This window comes from Salvia miltiorrhiza, chromosome 4, assembly GCF_028751815.1.
Source record: "Salvia miltiorrhiza cultivar Shanhuang (shh) chromosome 4, IMPLAD_Smil_shh, whole genome shotgun sequence".
NCBI classification, from domain to species: Eukaryota; Viridiplantae; Streptophyta; class Magnoliopsida; order Lamiales; family Lamiaceae; genus Salvia; species Salvia miltiorrhiza.
Genome location: NC_080390.1, coordinates 31,598,627 through 31,615,447, shown reverse-complemented (window position 1 = coordinate 31,615,447; position 16,821 = coordinate 31,598,627). Strand labels below are relative to the sequence as shown.

The 16,821-nt window shown below is 38.6% G+C and overlaps 1 protein-coding gene and 1 long non-coding RNA gene across 2 annotated transcripts; one reads left to right on the top strand and one right to left on the bottom strand.

Annotated features, from left to right (window-relative positions):
* Nucleotides 1-457: 457 nt before the first annotated feature.
* LOC131019928 (uncharacterized) lies at nt 458-1,355 on the bottom strand. Its single transcript, XR_009100550.1, has 2 exons — nt 1,225-1,355; nt 458-702 (listed from the first exon to the last, which is right to left on the bottom strand). It is a non-coding gene; the product is annotated as an uncharacterized LOC131019928 (long non-coding RNA).
* Nucleotides 1,356-8,767: 7,412 nt separating this feature from the next.
* LOC131023296 (uncharacterized) lies at nt 8,768-16,513 on the top strand. The gene is made up of 2 exons (XM_057952843.1): nt 8,768-9,638; nt 16,302-16,513. Exons 1-2 carry the CDS (start codon nt 8,768-8,770, stop codon nt 16,511-16,513), a joined length of 1,083 nt encoding a protein of 360 aa, XP_057808826.1.
* Nucleotides 16,514-16,821: the final 308 nt, after the last annotated feature.

Sequence of the window (16,821 nt, the reverse complement as noted above, 5' to 3'; positions counted from 1 at the left end):
TAATCTTGCAGTAATGATCTGTCTCATTTGTGAACTTCATAGTGAATTCAAAATGAACAATACGACAGTGACACTGCCATGAGTTTCATGACATGTTAAGAACGATTTTGAATCGTCTTCCATTAAGGACAAATAAGTTCTTATGACTAATGCTTCTGCCAATTCTAACCCAAAAGAAAGAAAAGGTAGAAGAATGATCAAAGAACTAAATTTTGCATCCTAAGGTGGAAACCAAAAGAAGCAGAAGTTACCCTGTCGCAGCCCGAAAACCCGACACTAGTAATAGTGGGGTACGAGTATCGATACGACTATTTTTAAAGAATAAAAGATAAGAAGAACTAGGTGAACGTCATGCGGAAGCTCACGTAAAAGCATGCTAAGGAAAAACTTCATAAAATTAGCCCAAGGGTAAAATCGTCAACATTGTCATAACTTTTTAATTATCAGGAATTTCACGAACAAAAACAAAACGCGTATAGTTCATTTTTCACAAGAAAGCATAATTTGCAGAGTATCGCAGCAAAAGGCGAACCGATTATATGTATGAAGACACATAACCGTGAGTGTATTGCTTGATCCCAAAAGAAACTAAGTAATTCAAACATCAAGACTCTATTATCATAGAGGCAAAATAGTAATTTAATTTACATCATTTGAAACTCTCCCCCATCAGCACCAGTCCAATCTCACTCCCAGCTTAGCCTGCACATTTAGAAATACATGCAGGGCGTGAGTACATAATACTCAGTGGGCAAATGCCGAAAAAAACAAGAAAGATGCTCTTAGAGCTATAGGTTTGAAACTTGCCACATCTCAGCAACACACAGAAATAAATTAGCATTTAAAAGAATCTGTGCATGCAGTTTTCATAATCAACATCATAAATAAGTGTCTGCAGACAAAGTATACGTCATGTATGTACCGCATCTACAACTCATCATCATAATTAAGGTACTGAGAAGTAGGCCTCCCTCTCAAGTACCGTGACCGGCCGACCCGAAGACGGCTCACAGTCACCTCTGTGCACAAAATCCCGCTTGTGGCAGGACCGAATTCGTCTCATCAGTAGAGGGTAACACACAAGCTCAACATCAAAAATTGGCAAGTCAAACAGTTCTCAAATATCATTTATCTCAAAACATTTGTTAATCTCATAACATCATTATATCATTAAATCATTTTAGAAAGCTCGGATAATATTTGTATACTCAAAATATTGCCCACCTGAAGTCCTTCGCTTATTCTGGAAAGAAATCAGGCAACTTACTTCTTCGTCTCGCTCGGGCCTTCATATGTCATCATCACATCGTCATCGTCATCGAAGGTTCATGTGATAAAACAAACCTTAGTCAGAAACTCAAATTCTAAATCCAATTCCTTCTTTACTCTAACTTCTCACTCAACATCTATTTACCCGTTAAAACTCAATCCCTAGGTATACTTGGCTTCTAAGGATTCACACGTCCAATTTTCGACTTAACTCTCAACTCGACTCAAACTTATAGCAAACAAGCACATAAACAAGTATAAACACTTAAGCATATTAAAAACACACATAGACAAGTCGAAAACAAGCTTTACTCTGCACTGACTCAACTTTAAAACCTAACCAGACTCTGTACAGAACTCTCCTGGGGTCGTAACTCATACCAAAAGAAACCTCTTCGAGTCTAGTTTCATTTAAAAAAAAATAGGATCAAAAACTCCAAGTATTTTAGGAGATATGACTGTTTTACTACAGTCTACCATATTCGGCAGTTTTTAGCAACCGAAAAGTTTGATTTTTGAAAAATAGTAAACGTTGTCAAAACGGTCTGAAATTTTGTGGGTACATATCTAGGACACTCAGGTCTCAACCATAAAAATTTGGGTTCCAGAATGCTAAGGAAAGCTACTGGAAACGACGACTCTATTGGCTACTCACCGAACAATTCGGCAGAATGTAGCAGTTTTAGTTTTACATTTTATAAAAATAGCAAACGAAGTCCAAATGACTTGACATTTTACCGGTGTGCTCAAGACTCTCAAATATACCTACCATAAAAGTTTCAGGGCGTTTGGGTATCAAGAACCCCTCGAAAACAGTAGGTCAGTGGGTCGTGAAAAACGACTCCGAAACATACACACAAGCAAACATGCTCAACTCAACATTTAAACCATGCAAACTCATCAAAACTCATTTTAAGCACTTAAAGCACTTAAAAACATTCGAAAACATCAAAATACTCGTAATATACAATCTCGACTCTTTTCTTTCATCATCAACTCAAATCTCATAGAAAACACTTCAACGAACATATCTAACAAATTCCTTCTCAATTTCATGCTCGAAATTTCTCAAATACTCAAATATGATCATTTACATCATATAACTCATTATTCTCATATTTACTCTCTTTTTATCATAAAAACTATATTTATTACATTTTTATGAAAATCCATGTATCAACATAAAACTCTTAGCAAAACATGGATAAAATTCTCATAATGATCATAGAGCAAATAAACCTCATTTTATAAAGCACAAACTCACATCATATAAAAACTCAAAACTCATACAAACTAAACTTAGCCAAAATTTTATTTAGCCTACAATAGACTTAATCAAAAATACAAAGACACTACTATCATGCTTAAAAACATATATCCCAAGCAAAAACACTTAAATAACACATAGACTAAAAAGTCCTAATTTTTACTAACTAACTCTTTGAAATTTTTACAAACACATACCAATCTTTAATCTACTCATAAATCTTTCATTTTTAACCAATTAATCTCACATCAAAACCATCAATTCACAAATAGGGGCATATATACACATATCCCTAATTTTAATAAACTAACCCACATCAAAAACTCCAATTGACATCATATACTTAAATTAATCCATCAATCATCATCATCTACACCTCATAGACTCATTTATATCATCAATTCATCATTTAACTCATTAACTCAAAAGTTACCATTTTTGGGGTAAACTAACTTCCATCAAAGTTTCACATCTCATGACACATATTTCACAACATATATCAAACATCAATACACATCACATAACTCTCATTTTTCACCCCCAAACAAGAAAAGAAAAAGAAAAATTTTGAAAGGGGTAAAGACCCTTTTTTCGAAAATTTGGAAAAGAAAAGGAAGGGGTGATTTTCTTGCTCATCTTTCAAGAATACACTCACACAACATCTTTCAAACAAGATCTTAGGGAAAACATGGTTACTTACCCAAGTTCTTACCAAAAATTCTCACTTTCTCACTCTACTTTGGAGCTTCTTCTTCAAGGATTCTCTTGATCAATTGAGGATAGATAGTGTTTATGGAAAGTTTTAGAGTGATGTGAGGTGTTTGGTAGTATTGTTGAAAGCTTCGAAGGTTTGCTCTAATGGAGGAAAATGGTGGAAGTGTGAGGTGAAGAAGATGAGTGTATGTATGTGTGTTGGGCGAAAATTGTAGTGAGGGAGAGAGGGGTGGCCGAAAATTTAGTGAGGGAGAGAGAGATTTGGCTTTTGCAAGATTGAATTTGATCTTGCATATCTTATGCAATATTTGATAATTAATGCTCCTCTATCTCTAATCTTTTCTCTCTCTCTCTCTAATCTCTCTCTAATCTCTACACTCTCATCTCTACTCTCTCATCCTCTATACTCTCAATCTCTACTCTCTCAATTCCATACTTAGCAAAATTGAGACATATAACATATGGTATGGGAGATTAAAATAAAGTGTGAGAAGGGTGATTAAATAAAAATCACAAAACTATGGTAAAGTCACTCATTAATAAAATACCATAGTATAATTATTCATGTGACCAAAATAATGATCATAGCACTATTATTAGTGCACTCACTCAATTATAATATTCCTCTTCGTAGGAAAAATAATTTAAAAATATTATGCCCGGAAAAATTTTCATAAACCGGCGTCATTCGATTTCTCGATAAAAATAAACCATACTTGCTTTGGAAACTCAATCAAAATTCCAAATGCTAAGGTCTCGAATAAAAATCATAATAACTCGGTCACAGTGACACACATCACGAAAATCACATAATCGATCAGTCACGTAATTTCACATAATGTCACATTAAAGCAGTCGGCAAAGCAAACAAACTAGACATCTCTCGGACCGACTCTTTTCATCAAGGTTCTCACTCTTTCTTCCTCGACTCTAGGTCAGACTCATTATACCTATTCTCTTTAATAGGTCAATCAAACTCTGATAACTCAGTATCTGTTAAATCTATTCCCGATAATCGGAAATAAAATCTCAACTCAATTCAATCAGCATCTCTATCTCAGCTCATTTCTCGAATCTCATCATTCTAACTCTATCCTTGGTTTAGTCACTCGTATCTCTATTTAAAAGACAAACTGTCTTATCTTGGTCATAAAAAATAATAATCTCGCATCTCGACATCTCAGTTCTCTCAATAGTGTTAAGACACTATCTCACATCATAGGAAAAGTACGGGGTGTTACATACCCAAAGATGAAATATTTTTTGTCAAGAAAATGACACTGGAAGAGATACTGCTTGATGTTCAAAACATTGGATGTTTTGATAGCAAAATTTGGTATATTTTTCATTGAGGTGAACATGTAACAACTCATACTCCTGGGTATTAGATACGAGTTATAGTTCACACATTTGTTAAAATGTGTATTGTCTAACTAAAAACAAGAGAGTGAGACCAAAGAAATCTGACTTGCTCATTTGTTTTGAGCAATAATTGCTGCTAAATGCATAAGGTCTTATGGATTTGATTTGTCTTTGGGTTTGTAGACATGTTATTTTGTTCTTGGAATTACGAGGAATATAATTTCCATTCTCGTGTTAGACATTGAAGTTTTTCTTTCCATTTTGCTTATAGAATTTATTCTACTTTGCTTAATGGAGATGAAAATATTTCACTTGAGAATACTTTATATTTGCTCAATGCGAACAAAATATCCTCAGTGTGTAAAATAAACTATCACAAGCAATGCGAATAGTCCGACTTAACTTTGGCATGTAGGCTTGGTCACTTAATGAGAAATGAATAACAAGATTGAGAAAGTTAGACTATCTCACACCTTTTGACGTAAAGTCTTAAAGTGCTTGTGAAATCACATCTCAAGGTTAAAATGACCAACGAGCCACCTTCTAGGAAAAGAATACAAGCTAAAGAAGTACTTGAGTTGATTCACATAGTGATATGTGGACCGTTTCCAACTCAAGCACAAAGTGGATTTTCGTACTTCACAACTTTCACAAACGATTTCTTAAGGTATGGAAATGTGTATCTTATGAAACACAAATCAGAAACTTTGAGAAATCTATGGAGTTTAAGTTAGAAGTCAAGAAATAACTTGGAGAAGTATTTAATCTCTAAGATTAGATCGAGAAAGAAATATTTAAGCCATGTGTTCGTCGATTGCTTGAAGTCATATGGAATCCATCCACAATGGACTCCTCTAGGGATACCTCATTTGAGTTTGACATCCAAAAGGAGAAATCGAACTTCATTAGATATAGTTCGATCCATAATGACCTTTTCAAAACTTCTGGTGTATATTTGGGACCATGCCTTGTTTATATTCTGAACCAAGTTCCACTTGAATTAGTTGAGTAAATATCATATGAATGTGGTATTGAAAGAAGCATAGTTTACACATGTGTGAACCTTGGGTTACACTACATATGTAGAGAAAATGCTCACTGATTAGTTGGAATCAAAAGTGAGAAGTGTTACTTTGTGGGATATCTGAAGAAAACACGAGAATACTACTATTTTCTTGGAAAATATAAGTTCTCAGTTTTAGGATTGCGATGTTTCTTGAAAAGACTTGGTCTATAGAGAACAAGATCGTTATGACTTAGATCTTGACAAGATTTGAGAGCCACAAAGTCAACTTTGAGGAAGAAAATTTGTTAGATAGTCTAAACAAGATTTTAGTGGGAGCTTTATATGATCTCATTGGTACTGATGCACTACTTAGAGCGTCATCTACATCCAATAAGAGCAGTATTGAAGATTATGCAGAAATGCAAGATTCTTCAATACGGGGGGAGATATGACTTGGATGTCGAAGATTCTTCATCATGATATAGCGAATCAACTTTCTCAAGTTCAGAATAACAAAGAGCCTGCACAAATGCAACGTCGTATAAGTTCTAGAGAACATAAACCAGTCGAAGAATTAATCTATTGGTCTAAGATCAATACGTGAAAGAATTTAAAATTGGTTATGATCTTAGAACTTATGCGAAACTATGATAGTCATAGGTTCCATGATGGTCATATATTCTTAGAAGTGGCAAGAAGCCATAAAATTTGAAATGGATTGGTTAGACCTTAACTGAGTCATCATCTGGGGTAATATCCATTTGATGTTAATGACAATGTGCAAACCTGCAAGGCTAGGTTAGTGGCAAAAGATTATAGTCAGTGCGAGAGCATGAATTATGATCTTTTCGTCAATTGCAAAAGTAAAGTCCATTGAGATTTTACTTCTTGTTATGAACTAAAACAAGCTTCTAGAATATGGAACACAAATGTTTTGACAAAGAAATCAAATCGTTTGATTTTGGTCAAAAGCAAATAAAGTATTGTGTTTATAGGAAACACAAGAATGAGAACACAATTTTCATCATCATTTATGTATGACATATTGAAAATGAAAATTATTGTACTCATGATGCAATCCATGAAAGACTAGTTGTTAATTTCCTTCGTGGTGAAGGATTTGAGTAAAGCCTATTCTATCCTTGGGATCCAGATCTATTGAGTTTGAGCTAATAGACTGTTAGACTATCAAAATCCACTTACATAAACAAGATGTTAAGGCGATACTCGATGAAGAAGTCCGAAAGGACATCTACCAATGGAATATGGCATCATTTTGTCAAGGAATGATTGTCCTTCTAATGACAATGAGATTTAACGCACAAAAGATGATCCTAACGCTAAGGCAATAGGATGGTCATGAATGTCATGATTTTCACTACACAAGGTATAGTTTGTGTGCTTAGCATCGTTGGCAGATTTTAAGAGATATTAGAAATAAGAGATTATGTTAGAGCAAGTTCCCACATAAGAGGACATAGCTAATCCTTTTGACCAAGTTGTTATGCATTATGAATCATAACAAGCACTTTGAGTGTTTGGGCATTGGATATCATTGAGACTGGCTTTAGTCAGTGGGAGTAAAAGTAATATGTCTAGAAATAATCTGTGTTGAGACTTATTACTTGATCACATTTATGACATTTGATGTCACTAATGGCATTATGCATTTATTTGATTGATTACTTTGATTATTTGTTCTCATTCAATTAAATGTTCCCTTGAGTTAATACTGTTGCTAATTTAGTGGGAAGTTAGCAATAGAGTATAACTCTTAAAGAGCCCCAACTAAGGATCATCAAGATTGGGATATTGATGATATGTTATAAGTTGGCATGCGATCTGTATCACATTCTTAGAGAATGTAGTTGTTCTCACGACTATGAGATATTAGATACTCGTGATAGATGCATGGATACTTTAGAGAGTATTGGCATACCCTACCAATATATCATTTGTTTTGGTGTCTATGATTATTGGTGTGTGGAGATTGTGACAGTCCTTTGACTTGAGGGCAATGCTTATCTTACTTATTGAATGGTATACTTTGACCAAGTACAATGCTTGCACTCCAACCAAAGGGGTAGATACGGCTTGTGTTGGGTATATCGGGATATAAGGGAAGGTGGTAGTTGTGCCAAGATGAGATTCATTTCTCGATCAATATTTCGAGAAGAACACTCAGTTTCTCTATATTACTTGACCATTAAGTCACTGGTCAGTGCAGTTGATATGTTCGAACTTTAAAAGGTTGAACATGATCGATATGGGTCATTTAATAAAGATGAGATAAATTGATAGAGCTATTAGAAAGACACAATGGCAAATTCTAGGCTCTATCGAGTGGTTCGTGAATGAAAGGATGTTACTATATCTTCGCATAAAGGTTTTGTTTACAGAATCCATGTAAACGTTCTTCATATATCGAGTTCGCTACACAACGCAGTCTAGGAGTTTTATGTAGACTTTAATTTGATTATCGACGATAATGGAGGCCTATTGGGTCACACTTTGTGTGTATTGTTGATTCGCTCAAGGGTGCAAAGATAGTGCTTGGTGTTTAATCTAATGCTAGTCCAAGTGGGAGATTGAAAGATATATGGACTAGATTAGGATATATTTGATATATTCTAATAAGCTTTAATTAATTAGCAAATAGTTTGACTATTGGATTAATTAATTGGAGACAAAAGAAAAGCCCGGCCTGTTTAACCTAGGGTTTACAGGCGTGTCTTATTCCTATAAGAATAGGAATATATTTCTTTTGTATGAGAGATGAACACACGTGAGATACGTAAAATCACAAGAGAGAAAACACTTAGAGCACTATAGAATTCAATCGGAGATTTCCTAGCTTTCGAAGATTGAATTGTGCATCGGGAATTGTTCCTGCATCGAATCTGCAATATGCGTGGATATCATAGTAGTGGATTCAACTGCAGGATTGCTAGAAGAATTGCTACAGGATTGTTTGCTACACAACAAGTAAGTTATTCTAACTGTTGTGTGTTTGTAATCTCTACACATGAATCAATTGTAAATCTAGATCTTTTCCTTGACTGTTATTTCCGCTGCGTATCATTAGATGATGTCAAGGATTTCCAACAATCTCATGCTGCATAGCGGGCGCCGTCATCGACATTATCCAAATGATTTTGAGTTCTTATGTGGATTTAAGTGCGAGACAAGTAGGCCGCGACTTCCTGCAAAACGTGAGGCCTCATTCTCTGCGCCTTGAGGGGGATGCGGATTTGCCTGACTACATGCTGCAGAGCATTCCAAAACAGGTCGATAAAGTTCTAGAAGCTTCTAGAAGGCAGAAGCCTTGTAGCTTGATTAATTTCTTGCGCGATTCAAGCTTCAAAGGCGTAGCTGAATTCGACAGCCTTGGAGTTGCAAGCATCCACGGAAAGGAGCCGAAGAACTGCTGGTCTCTCGCTGTGGTTACTCTCACAAGAATTGCGGCCGCGCTCCCTCACGTCGAGAAAAGCAAGGTCGATCAGCTGGTGGAGGATGTAAGAGACGGTCTCTTCTTCGTTAAGTTTGTGGTAGAGAGCTTCTACGCGAACGATGAGTGGAAGAACATAAGGAAAGCTGCTGATTTCTGGTTGAGAGTCGAGCTATTCCGGAAATGGCAAGAAATCGACCTCGTTGAGATCTCTTGTAGCAGTCCTAACTCCCAACACGCGCTGCAGAAGCTAGCGCGTGAAAGTGAAAAAATCGCGTCTGCTTTGAAAACAGACGTGCCTGATTGCCCCATGTTCAACCCTGAGAACTGGAAGCCCGAGATCATCGCCGCGAACTCAATGTACAGGATCAGCAGCATGATTTTGGACGGCTGTGATGAGGAGAACGCGGTGGCGGATGAGGAGCTGTTTGTTCGGTTAAGTAGAATGATTGGAGACATTTTGGCGGCGTGCCTCAGCAATTTAGGGTGGGTGATAGACAAGAAGTGTTGCCTCAAAGCGATTAAGGAGAGGGAGAGGAGCGTGCGTGAGGCTGCTCTACTCTTGGGAAGGAGTGAAGAGATGCTCAATTTTCTAGTGGATCGCGATCTGCCTGCGGGGTTTGTTCGCTATTTTATTAACACGCCGCAAGTGTACGGGTGCAATTGTATATAGTGGCAAACAAAGTCGAATCCACAGGGACTGATGGTTATCAATGCCTATCCTTAATTACTTTACTCTATCTGGAAAAACGAATTTTAAAGGTTTGATTTTGGAAAACAAATTGAAATTGAAATAAAGAAACACTAAAAAGAAATCAAGCTGTGAAAATGCGAAGTAACAGAAGAAAGAGAGTTTCCCAAGGCAAAGGTTTCAACAGATTCTCCTAACTAACACGTTTGATTCAATTAATGAGATAATTCCTAAGGCAATCTCAAAGTTAATTCATACCCACTCCCGTGGCATACAAATCGTTGATTACATGCAAGGCTACCATCCCTGGATCACACTTCTAACATGTAACTCCTAAAAGTTCCTAGGATTAAAGCCCTCACAATTATTAATTCCCTTTAGAATTAAAATAAATGTGTTCTATGTTCTTAGTTCAGGTAATAATTATCATCTCCCGATCTCAAATTAAAACCTATGATTATGCTAAATTGGTGATCAAGCAATAAAGCAAGCAATTATAACAAGAACATAAAAAGGAATAGAAATCTCAATTAATTAAATCAACAGTCAGAATTTCGAATCATGTTTACTCCCTAAACCCTGGGAAAAGGGATTCTAGCCACACATAGACATATGAACTAGAATACAATCTTCAATAAAACAAATGAAAAACCGTAGAGAAGTCGATGATCTTCAGTCTTGCTCTTGCTCCGTGTCTCACAGCTCTCAGGAAAAATCAGAAAAAATGATATAAGATGATAAAAGGTGCAGAGAATAAGTTCTTGGGGAGTATTTATATGCCCTAGGTCTTGTAGCTCTCAAAAATACCCAAAATCACTAAAAAAACGAATTTTGGGCGGAAAAACGGCGTCTCGCGCGGCCGGGTCGCGCGCCCGCGCTCCGAGCCCGCGCGCGCTGTCCAGCAGGTCTGTCTTTGTCGCGCGGCCGCGCGCCTGGACCGCGCGGCCTTGCGCAGTGATTTTGTTTTGGCTCGTTCTCCCTCGTCCGAACTCTGATTTACGAACCGTTTGCGGTCACGAACTCCTATCGAGACGAACTACAACTTCTATTTCAGCCAAATCTTCCAAATTCTGCTTCTTTATTTCTGAAAAATACGTTCAAACACAAGCAAGTGACAAGTTCTTGACCAAAAACCAATATAAGCTCAAATAAATCAACAAACACACAAAATCCTCATAACTAAACATCAAAAATGACACACCATGAGGTAAAAATGCATGTTTATCAACCCCCCAAACTTGAACTATTGTCCGTCCTCGGACAAAACAAAGATGAACCAAGAATGAATCAACAAGAGCGTAGAGAAAAGTGGATAACATTGTGGCTTCAGATTTGTCAACAAAATTACCAACATGCATTTGTATCTCCAATCATCAAGATATCACACTCATGACAAATTCAAATTATGGTCTCAATGAATTGCAATCCTCACCAAAAGGATAAAGAAAATAAGAACTCTCAACTCTCAAGTGTATCAATAAAAAAGGACGTGTATACGCTCAGTTCAAGCTAAACAAGTACTCATCCATAAGCTTGTCAATCGTCTCACCTCTCCACCACTAAATGTGTGCTCCTATAACTATGATCAAAAAGGTCTTTATTGAGGGTTGTAATGTAGGCTCTTTGGTAGGGTAGAATATATTTGGCTAAGTGACTAATAGATACTCTCAATGTAGCATAATCACCAACCTTATAGCATTCTTACTCAATTCTATCCTCCACCTTCCGCAAAATCAAAATTTTCAATACGAAAACCATCACAACTCAACAATTATTTCTCATAACATTATGTCTCTCTAATGCATCCTATGTACCCATTTTTTTCAATTCTTTTGTTCTCTTTTCTTTTCTTTTTTTCTTTTCTCCACCATTCTTTTTTTTTTTTCAACAACTTGTAGGGTACTAGGATTTTCAATTTGAAACCACAAAACATAACTCATGATCATTCATCTCCACAAACCAACTATTCCATATTAACAATTTCCAAGGTCCCACCCATAGCTAAATCAAAGAATATAGAAAACTAAGGCTCAAAGGGGGTGAACTAGGATCATATAAAGATATAGGACAAATATGAGATAAATAGGCTAGCAAAGATGGCCTTCTATCATCTCAAAGTTATTAAGCACACTATGTGACCTCGAGGGAGAAACCAAGACAAGTTCTAGTGAGACACATGCATGCTCGAACAATCACTCAAGAATAAGAAATAAGACTGTAAACATGGTGACAGTCAAGGCTCAAATCTCACAGCTTATTTCATTGATTGCAACATCAAAAGAGACCATGCTTATCATTCATCAATCATGCTCAATCACAACAATATCGACACAAACGCATGCACTTTCACAAGTTTTAAACAGAAATCATCATAAGCCAGTTATCCAACAAGACTCTACATAACTCGCATCATCAACAAGGTAACATCACAAAGAAACCACCAAAGCAAGACTAAGAAAACTCAATGACGACACAAACAAAAACAACCAAAGCAAAAAGTGCACCCACAAAGACACATCCCCCCAAACTTATTCACCACCAAGGAGAATAAGTTTGCAAAGGATTTGTGGGGCACGAAAACAAACAAACAAACAAACGAAAATGAACAAACTAACCAGAAATTGGGTTGCCTCCCAATAAGCGCTATTTTTAATGTCGTTAGCTCGACAGAATAACAACCTCTTCAAGGTGGCTGATGCAAGCAGTGCTGCGACCAGCTGCTCCCTGCTTCATGCTTCTCAACCAACACTCCTCCTTGAAACTTCCGATCACCTGGGTCCTACCAAGAAAAAGGATCCGCCTCAAATGTATTAAAAACATCAACACTTACCTTGCCCGGATCTTTTTCTTTCTTTGGCGCTTCATCTTTGTGGATGCGGCATGGTTCATAGACATGGAAGGTTTGGCTTTCATCGTGAACTCGCAGTGTGAGCTCTCCTTTCTCCACATCAATCAAAGCTCTTCCCGTTGCAAGGAACAGGCGCCCCAAAATCAGCGAAATTTTGTTCTCATCCTCAATGTCTAGAACCACAAAATCTGCAGGGAAAATAAAATCCCCCACCTTCACGAGTACGTTCTCCACAATTCCACGAGGGTAGGTGACCGACCTGTCCGCCATCTGCAGCCTCATTGATGTCGGCTTCAACTCTCCAATTTCCAGCTGCTGAAAAACAGATAGAGGCATAAGATTTATGCTCGCCCCCAGGTCGCAGAGTGACCTTCCGAAATGCTGGCCTCCAATAATACAGGAAAGTGTGAAGTTGCCCGGATCTTTGACCTTCGCCGGCAACTTCCTCTGCAAGATTGCGCTGCATTCTTCATTGAGATTCACCGTCTCAAACTCTCCCAGCCTCCTCTTCCTCGAGATAATGTCCTTCAGGAATCTAACATACTGCGGCATCTCCTGCAGTGCTTCCACCAATGGAATATTAATGTGAACTTTCCTGAAGATCTCTAAGAACTTGGAGAACTGCTCCTTCACCCTCTCTTTCTTATGGCGCTTGGGGAGAGGAATGGCCACAGTTGCTGGCGAAGTAGCTTTTTTGCTTTTCATCCTTCTTTCTGCCAGAAACCTCAACAGCGACCTCCTCAGCTTTTTCCTCCATCAGCCGTGCGCTCTCCTCTTTTTCCGTCATAGCCCCTTCCTGTGTAGTCCCGCTCGGCAGATCAACCATCTTAAAGTGACGCTGGGGAAACGGCATCCACCCAGGAGGACGCAGATGAGGTGGAAGTCGTCGACCTTCCTCCCAGACTCTCCACGATAGCTCTGGTCTCTCCATTTCACGAGATCCATGGCTGCAATCTGACGTGCCTTCACTATTTAACCCAATGGCCATGCACTGCTCCTTTGGGTTCACTTTGGCATTGTTTAAGAGGTTACCCAACTGTTGGAGTTTGTTGACGGCGGTGGATATTTGACCCAATTGGGTCTCGAACATCTTCATTTGAGTCCCCACAGCAACGGCATTGGACTCTAGCTTTTCCATCCTCTCATCTACCTTGGAGATGAACTTCATCATCAGCTCCTCTATATTTGGCTTCTTCTCTTCATTAATGATTCCATTCGTAACAGAGAAGCCTGGTGGAGGTTGAATTGCATTGTTGGGATTCCCATAAACCAAATTGGGATGTGGACGCCTTCCATGATGAAACTGCTGTCCACTATTGTATCCACCCTGTTGCCCATGCTGAAAGTTCCCATAGTTTCTGCCATTGATGTAGTTGACGTCTTCTACGCCTGTCGGGATCTCTACAACTGGCTCAGAATTGCCAACAGTCATAGCATTGATTTTCGAGTTCATCTCTGCCAGCTGAGTCAAAATCAATGCCACGGGATCTGAACTGGAGGTAGCAGCAACTTTCTTCAAGTGAACTCTCTCGGATGGCCATTGATAGCTCGTGGTGGCCATGCTTTCAATGATCTCCATGGCTTCAGAACTCCCCTTCTTGAGCAATGAGCCCCCTGCAGCTGTATCCATGAACATCCTGGTGCGCTCCCCACAAGCGTTATAGAACATGACCACCAGAGTCCCCTTATCGAAGCCATGGGACGGGCACTTCCTCAACTTCTCTTGGTATCTCTCCCATGTCTCTGCTAGTGTCTCTCTATCGAACTGTTGGAATTGGAGAATCTCCATCTTTAACTTCAATGTGAGCCCGGGAGGATGGAACTTCCGCAGGAAAAGATCTGCCAGATCCCCCCATACTGGATTGGCTCCCAGCTGTAGAGTTTGATACCACGACTTTGCCTTATCCCTGAGTGAGAATGGGAAAAGGCGAAGTCGTATAATGTCATCAGGGACTCCATTCATCTTAACAGTGCTGCACAACTCCAGGAATTGCGCCAGATGCGCATTGGGATCTTCCACAGCTTTGCCTCCATACTGGTTTTGCTGCACCATCGTGATCAAACCAGTCTTAAGCTCGAAATTATTCGCGTTGACTCTTGGAGGCTCGTAGTACTGATACTGCGGAGTGAACGCCTCATTGATCGGAGGCTGCTTCTGAACCTCGCGGTTTTCCTGCGCCTCAATCAAACGCTGCAGTTGCTCCTTGAGAGCACGAACTTCTTCTACGGTAGCCATAGAACTACCTAGCAAACTTCAGAACAAAAAATCAGGACCACAGGAAAAATAAAGAACAGAATTTAAATAAACAGAAAAAAAATCCAGATTAGTCTCGAACAATCAACAGATTGTACTGATAAAAATCAGTCCCCGGCAACGGCGCCAAAACTTATTCGCTATTTTATTAACACGCCGCAAGTGTACGGGTGCAATTGTATATAGTGGCAAACAAGGTCGAATCCACAGGGACTGATGGTTATCAATGCCTATCCTTAATTACTTTACTCTATCTGGAAAAACGAATTTTAAAGGTTTGATTTTGGAAAACAAATTTAAATTGAAATAAAGAAACACTAAAAAGAAATCAAGCTGTGAAAATGCGAAGTAACAGAAGAAAGAGAGTTTCCCAAGGCAAAGGTTTCAACAGATTCTCCTAACTAACACGTTTGATTCAATTAATGAGATAATTCCTAAGGCAATCTCAAAGTTAATTCATACCCACTCCCGTGGCATACAAATCGTTGATTACATGCAAGGCTACCATCCCTGGATCACACTTCTAACATGTAACTCCTAAAAGTTCCTAGGATTAAAGCCCTCACAATTATTAATTCCCTTTAGAATTAAAATAAATGTGTTCTATGTTCTTAGTTCAGGTAATAATTATCATCTCCCGATCTCAAATTAAAACCTATGATTATGCTAAATTGGTGATCAAGCAATAAAGCAAGCAATTATAACAAGAACATAAAAAGGAATAGAAATCTCAATTAATTAAATCAACAGTCAGAAATTCGAATCATGTTTACTCCCTAAACCCTGGGAAAAGGGATTCTAGCCACACATAGACATATGAACTAGAATACAATCTTCAATAAAACAAATGAAAAACCGTAGAGAAGTCGATGATCTTCAGTCTTGCTCTTGCTCCGTGTCTCACAGCTCTCAGGAAAAATCAGAAAAAATGATATAAGATGATAAAAGGTGCAGAGAATAAGTTCTTGGAGAGTATTTATATGCCCTAGGTCTTGTAGCTCTCAAAAATACCCAAAATCACTAAAAAAACGAATTTTGGGCGGAAAAACGGCGTCTCGCGCGGCCGGGTCGCGCGCCCGCGCGCCGAGCCCGCGCGCGCTGTCCAGCAGGTCTGTCTTCGTCGCGCGGCTGGGTCGCGCGGCCGCGCGACCTCGCGCGGCCTTGCGCAGTGATTTTGTTTTGGCTCGTTCTCCCTCGTCCGAACTCCGATTTACGAACCGTTTGCGCTCACGAACTCCTATCGAGACGAACTACAACTTCTATTTCAGTCAAATCTTCCAAATTCTGCTTCTTTATTTCTGAAAAATACGTTCAAACACAAGCAGGTGACAAGTTCTTGACCAAAAACCAATATAAGCTCAAATAAATCAACAAACACACAAAATCCTCATAACTAAACATCAAAAATGACACACCATGAGGTAAAAATGCATGTTTATCAGGGTTGAATCCGGATCATGCTGCTGCGTATATTGAGGAGTGGCGCAGCGCGATGCTGCTGGAAATGGAGGTGATGAGTTCTGGTGCGATCACACCGTCGTTGTGCATTGGCACAGGGTCATCGGAGGGTAGAGGTAGCTGCTATTCAAGTGGAGCGATCACGCTAATGGAGCATCTGCAGAGAAGTTTTCAGGCTAGGAATCTTGAGTTTTGAAAATGTAGGTGGAGTGGAGGTGGTAGTGTTGGTCATTCAAGGATGATCATATGACTTAATTGTTCTTGGATTTTTTGAAATAGAGCACACTCTGAATTAAATGAAGGTTGTCGTTACTTCTATAAGATTTATTGGGTAGCTTGAATTATTTGTGGATGTACATCATTTGCACACCATCCATCTACTTCTACCGACACTAGACTGATTGAGGAAATGCAATTTAGCTGAAGATATGTTGGAGATTTTGGAATTTTTCTTTAAGAATTTTCGGAGAAAAGAAGTTGCAATTTGGATACTACGACAACTAA

What these genes read in the sequence shown, in the direction of transcription:
- LOC131023296 (XM_057952843.1), top strand. Translation starts at nt 8,768, where the DNA reads ATGATTTTGAGTTCTTATGTGGATTTAAGTGCGAGACAAGTAGGCCGC. An exon ending in TGCTCTACTCTTGGGAAGGA is followed by an intron (nt 9,639 to 16,301) that starts GTGAAGAGATGC and finishes CATGTTTATCAG; the next exon opens with GGTTGAATCCGGATCATGCT.